This window comes from Saimiri boliviensis, chromosome 17, assembly GCF_048565385.1.
Source record: "Saimiri boliviensis isolate mSaiBol1 chromosome 17, mSaiBol1.pri, whole genome shotgun sequence".
NCBI lineage: Eukaryota > Metazoa > Chordata > Mammalia > Primates > Cebidae > Saimiri > Saimiri boliviensis.
Genome location: NC_133465.1, coordinates 49,538,734 through 49,549,688, shown reverse-complemented (window position 1 = coordinate 49,549,688; position 10,955 = coordinate 49,538,734). Strand labels below are relative to the sequence as shown.

At 47.0% G+C, this 10,955-nt stretch overlaps 1 protein-coding gene and 1 pseudogene across 1 annotated transcript; both read left to right on the top strand.

Annotated features, from left to right (window-relative positions):
* Nucleotides 1–4,435: 4,435 nt before the first annotated feature.
* On the top strand, nucleotides 4,436–4,956 carry LOC141581935 (interferon-induced transmembrane protein 3 pseudogene; annotated as a pseudogene).
* A 2,044-nt stretch (nucleotides 4,957–7,000) lies between these two features.
* On the top strand, nucleotides 7,001–7,548 carry LOC120366909 (galectin-1). Its single transcript, XM_039476953.2, has one exon. The coding sequence runs from the start codon at nucleotides 7,063–7,065 to the stop codon at nucleotides 7,468–7,470; it is 408 nt and encodes a 135-aa protein (XP_039332887.1). The 5' UTR covers nucleotides 7,001–7,062; the 3' UTR covers nucleotides 7,471–7,548.
* Nucleotides 7,549–10,955: the final 3,407 nt, after the last annotated feature.

Here is a 10,955-nt window from a genome sequence, read left to right as displayed (position 1 = left end):
TCTACCCTAACGAGTCCAAAGGCTGAGGCTGAAATCCTGCCTCTTCCTTTACGTCCCTGAAGGCTCCCACTACTGGCCTCCCAAGCCCTAGGTTTATAGTTAGTTAGTTAGTTTGAAAAGATCTCACTCTGTCGCTCTCTTTCTCAGGCTGTAATGCGATGGTGTGATCTCAGCTCACCTCCCAAGCTAAAGGGATGCTCCACTTCAGCCTCCCAAGTAGCTGGGACTATAGGCACATACCACCATGGCTGGCTAAGTTTTGCATATTTTGTAGAGATGGGGTCTCACCATGTTGCCCAGGCTGATCTCAAACCCCTGAGCTCAAGCGATCTTCCTGCCTCAGTCTCCTAAAGTTCTGGAACTACAGGAGTAAGCCGCCATGCAGGCCTATATTCTTTTTTTTTTTTTTTTTTTTTTTTCCTTTGGAGACAGGGTCTCTGCTGCCCAGGCTGGTGTGCAGTGGCTCAGTCTTGGCTCACTGCAACCTCTGCCTCCTGGGTTCAAGCGATTCTCCTGCCTCAGCCTCCAGAGTAGCTGGAACTGCAGATACCTGACACCATGTTTTTGTAGAGACGGGGTTTCACCACATTGCCCATGCTGGTCCCAAACTTCTCAGCTCAAGTGATCTGCCCGCCTTGGCCTCGCCAAGTGCTGGGATTACAGGCGTAAGCCACGGTGCCCAGCCTATTCATTCTTACAATCGTGTAGCACTCTCCATTTTGAATTTGGTTGCTTACGCATGTCTAATCTCTCCCAATTAAGTGGGAGATCCCAGAAGCAGGGACTTGAAGCTTGAGCATTTCTTTCCTCCTCCCACCTAAGCCCCACCCCAATGTTCCTAGCACAGTTTATGGAAAGACTGCACCCTAAGACAGTGTTGAGGGCAGAGTGGGGTTGAAATTTGGGAGAGGTCTTGAAGGATAAGAACCAAAGATAGGAACCCCCCTTCTCTTTGTTGGAGAGAGGCGGAGCCTGGAACTTGGAAACTCTCTATGGTGCCCTGTGGCCATTCAGGGCATCACAGCACATGGTCAGGGGCTAAGCTTGCGAACATGCTAATTCAGGTCTCTCTTCTTCTTTTATTTATTTATTTATTTATTTTTGAGATAGAGTCTCTCTTTGTCACCCAGGCTGGAGTACAGTGACGTGATCTCGGCTCACTTCAACCTCCGCCTCCTGAGTTCAAGCAATTCTCCTGCCTCCACCTCCCAAGTAGCTGGGATTACAGGTGCGTGCCACCACTCTGGCTACTTTTTTGTATTTTAGTAGAGATGGGGTTTCACCCTGTTGGCCAGGCTTATCTTGACTTCTGACCTTGTGATCTACCCGCCTCAGCTTCCTAAAGTGCTGGGATTATAGGTGTGAGCCACCAAGCCCGACTTTCTTCTTATAAAGCTATCAGTGCCCCTTCTGTGATATCCCATCAATCTATTCAATTAACCATTAATTATGAATGAATTAATTCATTCATGAGGGCAGCCCTTAAGATCCCTATCATCTGTTAAAGACCTCACCTTTCCAGTTTTTTTTGCTTTGTTTTGTTTTGGTTTGGGGTTTTTTTTGAGACGGAGTTTCGCTGTTGTTGCCCACGCCAGGGTGCAGTGGTACGATCTTATCTCACTGCAACCTCCGCCTCCCAGGTTCAAGTGATTTCTCAGCCCCAGCCTCCCGAGTAGCTGGGACTACAGGTGCTCCCCGCCTCCAGCCCCCTGAGTAGCTGGGATTACAGGCGCCTGCCACCATGCCTGGCTAATTTTGTATTTTCAATAGAGACAGGGTTTCAACATATTGACAAGGCTGGTCTTGAACTCCTGATCTTGTGATCCGCCTGCCTCAGCCTCCCAATGTTCTGGGATTACAGGCATGAGCCACTGTGCCCAGCCTAACTGTTGTGCTTTTAGTAGAGATGGGGTTTCACCATGTTGGCCAGGCTGGTCCCAAACTCCTTCACCTCAGGTGATGCACCCGCCTCGGCCTCCCAAAGTGCTGGGATTAGAGGCATGAGTCACTGCGCCTGGCCAGCCTCACCTTTCTCTTCTGCTCTGTCTTCCTTCTTTCAACCCTAAAAAGCTGTTGAGAGTTGGTGGGTGGGGGATGGTGTCACTCCCTGGCTGGGGCTAACAACGTGTGAGAGGTTTGTTTTTGTCTCTTTGTAAATGGGGGGGTGTGGGTTCTCATTTTTGATGACCATATGGAAGAGTTCCAGGGCTGTGTACAGGATGCGACCCAGGGTTGGCAGGCTTCAGGGATATGAGCTGTGGAAATTGAGAACAGAGATCAGAACGGGCTGAAGAAGTCACTTTTAGTACTTACTGAGCACATACTATGTGCTAGGGACAGTTCCAGATGCTTCCCATGTTCTCACTCTTTTCCTCCTCACAATAACTCTATGAGGTCAATTCTAGCCCCATTTTACTCCTAAGGAGACTGAAGCACAGAGAAGATAAGGAACTCGCTCTAGGTCACATGGCTTCTAAGAGACAGAGTGGGATCCAAAGTGCCTGGTGCCCTCCACACCTCTATGCCATCCAGCTTATGTAGTCCAGAGACAGCAGGCTTGTGGAGAAGAGAAACTGGATTTTGGACACTGGATAGAATTCAAGTTGGGGCAGGGTACAGTGGCTCACACATGTAATCCCAGCACTCTGGGAGGCTGAGGTGGGCAGATCACCTGAGGCCAGGAGTTCAAGACCAGCCTGACCAACATGATGAAAACCCTGTCTCTACTAAAAATACAAAAATTCGCCAGGTGTGTTGGTGTGCACCTGTGATCCCAGCTACTCAGGAAGCTGAGACAGAAGAATCACTTGAACCTGGGAGGTAGAGGTTGTGAGCGGAGATCATGCCACTGCACTCCAGTCTGGGCAACAAGAGCAAAACTGTCTCAGGAAAAAAAAAAAAAAAAAAAAAAAAAAAAGGAGTTTTAGAGGATCAGGGAGAATAGCGGGTGGGGTACCTTCCGGGTAGGTAGGAGAGTGGTTTGGCCAAGGGCAGGGAGGTGGGAATGATGCATGGACAGCACAGGGAAGGCCTGACGGCAGAGGTGGATCCTTCTAGGAGAACAGGTTCGTATAAAATGGGGAAAGCAAGGTCAGGTTTGAAGAATCCTAACTGCCAAGAAGGGTTTGAACAGTATGGTTCAGGAGGCACTAGTGAGTCTTGCAGGTTCTTGGGCTGGGAAGTGACATAATTAAAGTGATTCACCTGGAAGTGATTTTATACAGGAGGAATTAGCTGTAAGGAGGCAAATTGGGAATCTTTGCATGGCAGCGAGTCCCTAGCAGAGGTAGGTGGACAAAGCTCATGCCCTCACAGGACCTGCAGTCAGCCTGGGGGCCGGACGTTCAACAAGAGTGAGCACTGGCTGGCCATGATGCTCACACCTGTAATCCCAGCACTTTGGGAGGGGATGAGGTGGGCAGATGCCTGAACTCAGGCATCTGAGTTTGAGACCAGCCTGGGCAATGTGGCAAAACCCTGTCTCCACACACGCACATACACACAAATTAGCCAGATGTGGTGGCACACACCTACAGACTTAGCTATTTGGGAGGCTGCAGCAGGATGATCACTTGAGCCCAGGAGGTCAAGGCTGCAGTGAGCCATGATCATGCCACTGCACTCCAGCCTGGGTGAGAGAGTGAGACCCTGTCTCAAAAACAAAATAAAACAAAATACCAGTATTGTGCAGGGAGCAGAAGGAGCAGAGGGAGCTGGAGTTAGGCAGGGCTTCTTGGAGGCAGAGACATTTGATCTGACTCCTCAGGCTCAAGCAGGAACTGTCCCAGTGATGAGATAGGTGGAATGTCTTGAAGGAATATAATCTGGAGATGAAATATATCTGAGAAGTAGCCTGAAGATAAAATGGGTGAAATTTGCTCACCAAAGTCAAGTGACATCATGGAAAGCCTGCTGGTTTGGCAGACCACATGGTGACCTCAGAAGGTTATTTCTTTCCCATGTACCTGGGCCCAAAGCCAGCTAACAGGAGGTGAGGAAGGAAGGGCTGGGAGAGGAAGCAGCAGCAGGAGGTGTGGGTTATGGTCTGAGAGTCTAGTAGGAGTGCTCAGCCGACGTTTTCCCAAGATGGACCAGAGACTGCTTTGCTCGGGGGACAATTCACACACATCAAATTGTCTCTCTCTTTCTTCTAAAACATATCTTTGTATTTTCAGATTTCAAAAATGATACAGGTATAAGACACTTAAATCACAGAATGATTTATCATAGAAAATAAAAATCTCCAGTTATTTGGCCAAATGTGAAGGCTAATGCCTGTAATCCCAGTGCTTTGGGAGGCCAAGGCAGGATAATCACTTGAGACCAGGAATTCAAGACCAGCCTGGGCAATATGGTGACTTTGTGTTTAAATTTAAAAATTAGACTAGGAGAACCATCCCAGCAACCCGACCACAGCTGGTCTTCCCTGGACACCATGAACCATACTGTTCAAACCTTCTGCACTCCACCAACACTAACCGTCCCCCCAGCTATGAGATGCTGAAGGAGGAACACACGGTGAATGTGCTGGGGACGCCCCACAACCCTGCTCCCCCAACATCCACCATGATCCACATCTGCAGTGAGACCTCTGTGCCCGACCATGTCGTCTGGTCCCTGTTCAACACCCTTTTCATGAACTCCTGCTGCCTTGGCTTCATAGCGGTCACCTACTCCATGAAGTCTAGGGACAGAAAGATGGTTGGTGACCTGGGCCCAAGCCTATGCCTCCACCGCAAAGTGCCTGAACATCTGGGCCCTGATGGTGGGCATCGTCATGACCATTCTGCTGATCATCATTCCAGTACTGATTCTGCAACCCCCAATACTGATTCTGCAACCTATCAACAGATCGAGAAGAATCGTCCAGGCCAGGGGCCCTGCCCGTGACCTGTCTTCCCTGTACTCTACCTTCCATTCCTCGCCCTGCCCCTGAGCCGAGTCCTGTCCAGCCCTTTATCCTCACACACTTTTCTACAATGTTGTTCAATAAAGTGCAGGTGTTCCTGGAAAAAAAAAATTAGACTAAAAAGTTAAAAATTAGCCAGGTGTGGTGGTGCCCGCCTGTAGTCCCAGCTACTCGAGAGGCTAAGGTGGGAGGATCACTCAAGCCCAGGACTTAGAGGCTGCAGTGAGCTATGATGTTACCACTGCACTCCAGCAGAGTAAGACAGAGTGAGAGGCTGTCTCTAAAACAAAAAACAACAACAACAACAAAAAAAAAAAAACCCTCCAGTAACTACTGTTAACAATTTAGAGTATATTCCTTCAGATTTGTTTATATGTGAACACTAATCTACATGTGTGTGTATATATATATATATATATATATATATATATATTTTTTTTTTTTTTTAGATGGGGTCTCGTGCTTTCTCCTAGGCTGGAGTGCAGTGGCACGATCTTGGCTCACTGCAACCTCTACCTCTTGAGCTCAAGTGATTTTCCCACCTCAGCCTTCCTAGTAGCTGGGACTACAGACATGTGCCACCACACCCAGCTAATTTTTTGTAATTTTGGTAGAGATGGGGTTTCATCATGCTGCCCAGGCTGGTCTCAAACTCCTGGACTCAAGTGATTCAGCTGCCTCAACCTCTCAAAGTACTGGGATTACAGGCATGGGCCACTGCACCTGGCCTACATTACATATATTTTAAAATAGATCATGTTGAGCCAGGCGCGGTGGCTCACGCCTGTGATCCTAGCACTTTGGGAGGCTGAGGTGGGTGGATCACCTGAGGTCAGGAGTTCAAGACCAGCCTGGCCATCATGGTGAAACCCCATCTTAAAAATAAATAATAATAGCTGGGCATGGTGGTGCGTGCCTGTAATCCCAGCTACTCAGGAGGCTGAGGCAGGAGAATTGCCTGAACCCAGGAGGCAGAGGTTGTGGTGAGCCGAGATTGCGCCATTGCACTCCAGCCTGGGTAACAAGAGCAAAATCCATCTCCAAAAAAAATAATAATTAATAAATAAATAATAAATAAATAGAGCATGTCTGTGTGTGTGTGTGTGTGTGTGTGTGTGTGTGTGTATGTGTTAAATTTTATACAGAGACAGCATCCTGCTCTGTTGCCTAGGCTGGAGTACAGTGGCTTAATCACAGCTTAGTGCAGCCTCAACCTCCCAAGCTCAAGTAATCCTCCTACCTCAGCCTCTGGAGTAGCTAGGACTACAGGCACCCACCACCATGCCCAGGCAATTAAAAAAAAAAAATTGTAAAAACAAGGTCTTCCTATGTCACGTAGGCTGGTCTCAAACTCCTGGGCCCAAGTGATCCTCCTACCTCGACCTTCCAAAGTGCTGGGATTATAGGCGTGAGTCATTCCACCTGGCCCTTATATAATGTTTTAAACAGAGCTTCAAAATACATGAAGTTAAAACCAATAGAACTGGGCCGGGCACGGTGGCTCAAGCCTGTAATCCCAGCACTTTGGGAGGCCGAGGCGGGTGGATCACAAGGTTGAGAGATCGAGACCATCCTGGTCAACATGGCGAAACCCCGTTTCTACTAAAGATACAAAAAATTAGCTGGGCATGGTGGCACGTGCCTGTAATCCCGCTACTCAGGAGGCTGAGGCAGGAGAATTGCTTGAACCCAGGAGGCGGAGGTTGCGGTGAGCCGAGATCGCGCCATTGCACTCCAGCCTGGGTAACAAGAGCGAAACTCCGTGTAAAAAAAAAAAACAAAAAAAAAAACACAAAAAACAAAAAACCAATAGAACTGAAAGGAGAAATAGATAAATCTACCGTTATAGCAGGAAACTACCACTACTCTCTCAATAATCAATAGAACAAGTAGACAGAAAATCATGAAGGCAATACAACACCTAAACAGCACTAGCAACCAACTTGCCCTGATTTATATTTCAGGGACACTCAACCCAATAACAGCAGAATACATATGCTTTTCAAATGCCCATGGATCATTCACCTTAAAATAAACAACATTCTGGGCCACAAAACAAACCTTAACAAACTTAAAAGAATAGAAATCGCTCTCGGGTGGAGCCTTCAGAGAGCTGGTGCGCCTGTCCCGCGAACATCCTTCTGCCCTCAATCATGGCTTGTGGTCTCGAGGCCAGCAACCTGAATCTCAAACCTGGGGAGTGCCTCCGAGTGCGGGGCGAGGTGGCCCCTGACGCCAAGAGCTTCGTGCTGAACCTGGGCAAAGACAGCAACAACTTGTGCCTGCACTTCAACCCTCGCTTCAACGCCCACGGGGACGCCAACACCATCGTGTGCAACAGCAAGGACGGCGGTGCCTGGGGGGCCGAGCAGCGGGAGGCCACCTTTCCCTTCCAGCCTGGGAGTGTCGCAGAGGTGTGTATCAGCTTCGACCAGGCAGACCTGACCATCAAGCTGCCAGATGGATACGAATTCAAGTTCCCCAACCGCCTCAACCTGGAGGCCATCAACTACATGGCAGCTGACGGTGACTTCAAGATCAAGTGTGTGGCCTTTGACTGAAACCAGCCAGCCCATGACCCCCAATAAAGGCCTCTGCTCCCTGTGAAAAAAAAAAAAAAGAATAGAAATCACAGAAAACATAGCCTACGTTCACAATATTATTAAATTAGAAATCAGTAACAGAAAGACATTTGGCGCCGGGCGCGGTGGCTCAAGCCTGTAATCCCAGCACTTTGGGAGGCCGAGGCGGGTGGATCACGAGGTCAAGAGATCGAGACCATCCTGGTCAACATGGTGAAACCCCGTCTCTACTAAAAATACAAAAAACTAGCTGGGCGTGGTGGCGCGTGCCTGTAATCCCAGCTACTCAGGAGGCTGAGGCAGGAGAATTGCCTGAGCCCGGGAGGCGGAGGTTGCAGTGAGCCGAGATCGCGCCATTACACTCCAGCCTGGGTAACAAGAGCGAAACTCCGTCTCAAAAAAAAAAAAAAAAGAAAGACGTTTGGCAAATCCCTAAATATTTGTTTTTGTTTTTTGAGATGGAGTCTCACTCTGTCACCCTGGTTGGAGTGCAATGGCACAATCTCAGCTCACTGCAACCTCTGCCTCCCAGGTTCAAGTGATTCTTCTGTCTCCGCCTCTGGAGTAGCTAGGATTACAGGCGCGCGCCACCATGACCAGCTAATTTTTGTATTTTTGATAGAGATGATGAGGTTTCACCATGTTGGCCAGGTGGTCTCAAACTCCTGACCTCAAGTGATCTGCCTGCGTTGGCTTCCCAAAGTGCTGGGATTACAGGCATGAGCCACTATGCCCGGCCACAAATCCCTAAGTATTTAGAGAGTAAAACAATGCACTTCTAAATAACCCATGGACCAAAGCTGAAGTCATAAGTGAAATTGGGAAATATTTTGAACTAAAGGAAGATGAAAACGTATCAGAATTTGTGAGACACAGTGAAGCAGTGCTTGGAGGGAAACAGAGCATTAAACACTTTAGATTAGAAAATAGAGGCCAGGCACAGTGGTTCATGCCTGTAATCTCAGCACTTTGGGAGGCTGAGGTGGGCAGATCATTTGAGGTCAGCATAGTGAGACTCCATCTCAAAAAAAAAAAAAAAAAAGAAGGAAAGAAAAGAAGAAAGATCTCAAATCAATAACCTAAACACCTGCTATAAAAATCTAGAGGCCGGATGTGGTGGCTCACGCCTGTAATCCCAGCACTTTGGGAGGCCAAGGAGGGCAGATCACGAGGTCAGGAGATTGAGACCATCCTGGCTAACATGGTGAAACCCCGTCTCTACTAAAAATACAAAAAATTAGCTGGGTGTGGTGGTGGGTGCCTGTAGTCCCAGCTACTCAGAAAGCTGAGGCAGGAGGACTGCTTGAACCAGAGAAGCAGAAGTTGCAGTGAGCCGAGATCACAGCACTGCACTCCAGCCTGTGCGATAGAGACTTCATCCAAAAAAAAAAAAAAAACTAGAAAAAAAATGAGCAAATTAAACCCAAAGCAGACAAAAGGAAGGAAATAATAAAGATAGAAGAGAAATCAATGAAATTGGCCAGGTGCAATGACTCACGCCTGTAATTCCCAGCACTTTGGGAGGCCAAGGCAAGTGGGTTACTTGAGGTCAGGAGTTCGAGACCAGCTTGGCCGACATGGTGAAACCCCATCTCTACAAAAAATACAAAATTAGCAAGGCATGGTGGTACACGCCTGTAGTCCCGGCTACTTGGGAGGCTGAGATGTTGGAACCACTTGAACCCGGGAAGCAGAGGTTGAAGTGAGCTGAGACAGCACTCCAGCCTGAGTTACTGAGTGAGTCACTCAAAAATAGACAGATGACTGATAGATGGATAGATAGATACATAGAGAGAGAGATTAAATTGAAAACAAACAATAGAGGAAATCAATGAAACCAAAAGCCAAAATCTAGTTCTTTAGGAAAAAAAATCAGTAAAATTGATAAACCTTTGCTCAGACTGATGAGAAAAACAGAGAAGAGACACAAACTATAAATAACAGAAATGGGAAGACATCACTATAGACTGTAAAAACATTAAAAGAATAACAAAGAAATACTACAAACATAAATACCCACACATTTGACAACTTAAATAAAATTTTTAAATTCCAACTGGCCAGGCGTGGTGGCTCACTCCTGTAATCCCAGCACTTTGGGAGGCTGAGGCAGGCAGATCACTTGAGGCTGGAAGTTTGAGACCAGCCTGGCCAACATGGCGAGACCCTCTTTCTACTAAAAGTACAAAAATTAGCTGGCCGTGGTGGCGCGTCCCTGTAATCCCAGCTACTGAAGAGGCTGAGGCAGGAGAATCTCTTGAGTTTGAGAGGCAGAGGTTGCAGTGAGCTGAGATTGCACCACTACACTCCAGTCTGGGCAACAAGAGCTAAAGTTCGTCTCAAAAAATAATAATAAATAATTAATTAATTAAACTAAAAGGTGAAATTCCTATACATCAAGATTTTAAAAAATTTCTATCTTCCGTGCTGTGTGGGAATTTTTTTTCCTTCTTCTTTTCTTTTGAGATAGGATCTCACTCTGTACCCATGCTAGAGTGCAGTGGAGCAATCATGGCTCACTGCAGCCTCAACCTCCTGGGTTCCAGTGATCCTCCTGCCTCAGCCTCCTCAGTAGCTGGGATCACAGTATGAGGGCACCAGCCCCAGCTAATTTTTGTATTTTTTGTAGAGACAGGGACTTGCTATGTTGCCCAGGCTGATCTCAAACTCCTGGGCTCAAGCAATCCTTCTGCCTTAACCCCCCAAAATGCTGGGATTACAGGTGTGAGGTACCACACCACACCCAGCCCACATATAATTTTTTAAAGAGTGAAAGACACAAACAGCCAAACTCACTCAAAAAGAAATAGAGGATTTTGACTGGGTATGGTGGCTCACACCTATAATCCCAACACTTTGGAGTTGGGATTATGAGCTCAGGAGTTTAAGATCAGCCTGGGCAAGACTTCGTTTCTTAAAAAAAAAGAAGAGTTTCAGTCTAGCATGTAAAGGGCTTGGAAATCACTTCTACATTCAAACAAGTAAAAAGCTGAACAAACTGAAAAATCAACTCTTCTTTTTTTTTTTTTTTTTTTTTTTTTGAGATGAAGTCTTGCTCTGTTGTCCAGGCTGGAGTGCAATGGAATGATCTCTGCTCACCACAACCCCCCCTTCCTGGATTCAAGCGATTCTCCGGCCTCAGCCTCCTGAGTAGCTGGGATTACAGGCACGTGACACCATGCCCAGCCAATTTTTGTATTTTTAGTAGAGATGGGGTTTCACCATCTTGGCCAGGCTAGTAAAAAAAAACACAGAACAAAACAAACCCCAGGAGTTCAAGAGTTCAAGACCAGCCTGGGCAACATAGCAAGACCTCATCTTTAAGATAAATAAATAAATACATAAATAGATGTAGAATGGATAAATTGTGGTATATTTTTATATTGGGTATACTGCAAAAACAGACAAAACTTAACTATGGCGATAGTGCTCAGAATACTGATGGTATTTGGAGGGGAATATTG

Bases quoted from the DNA above. Each gene is read 5' to 3' on its own strand.
- LOC120366909 (XM_039476953.2), top strand. From the start codon at position 7,063: ATGGCTTGTGGTCTCGAGGCCAGCAACCTGAATCTCAAACCTGGGGAG.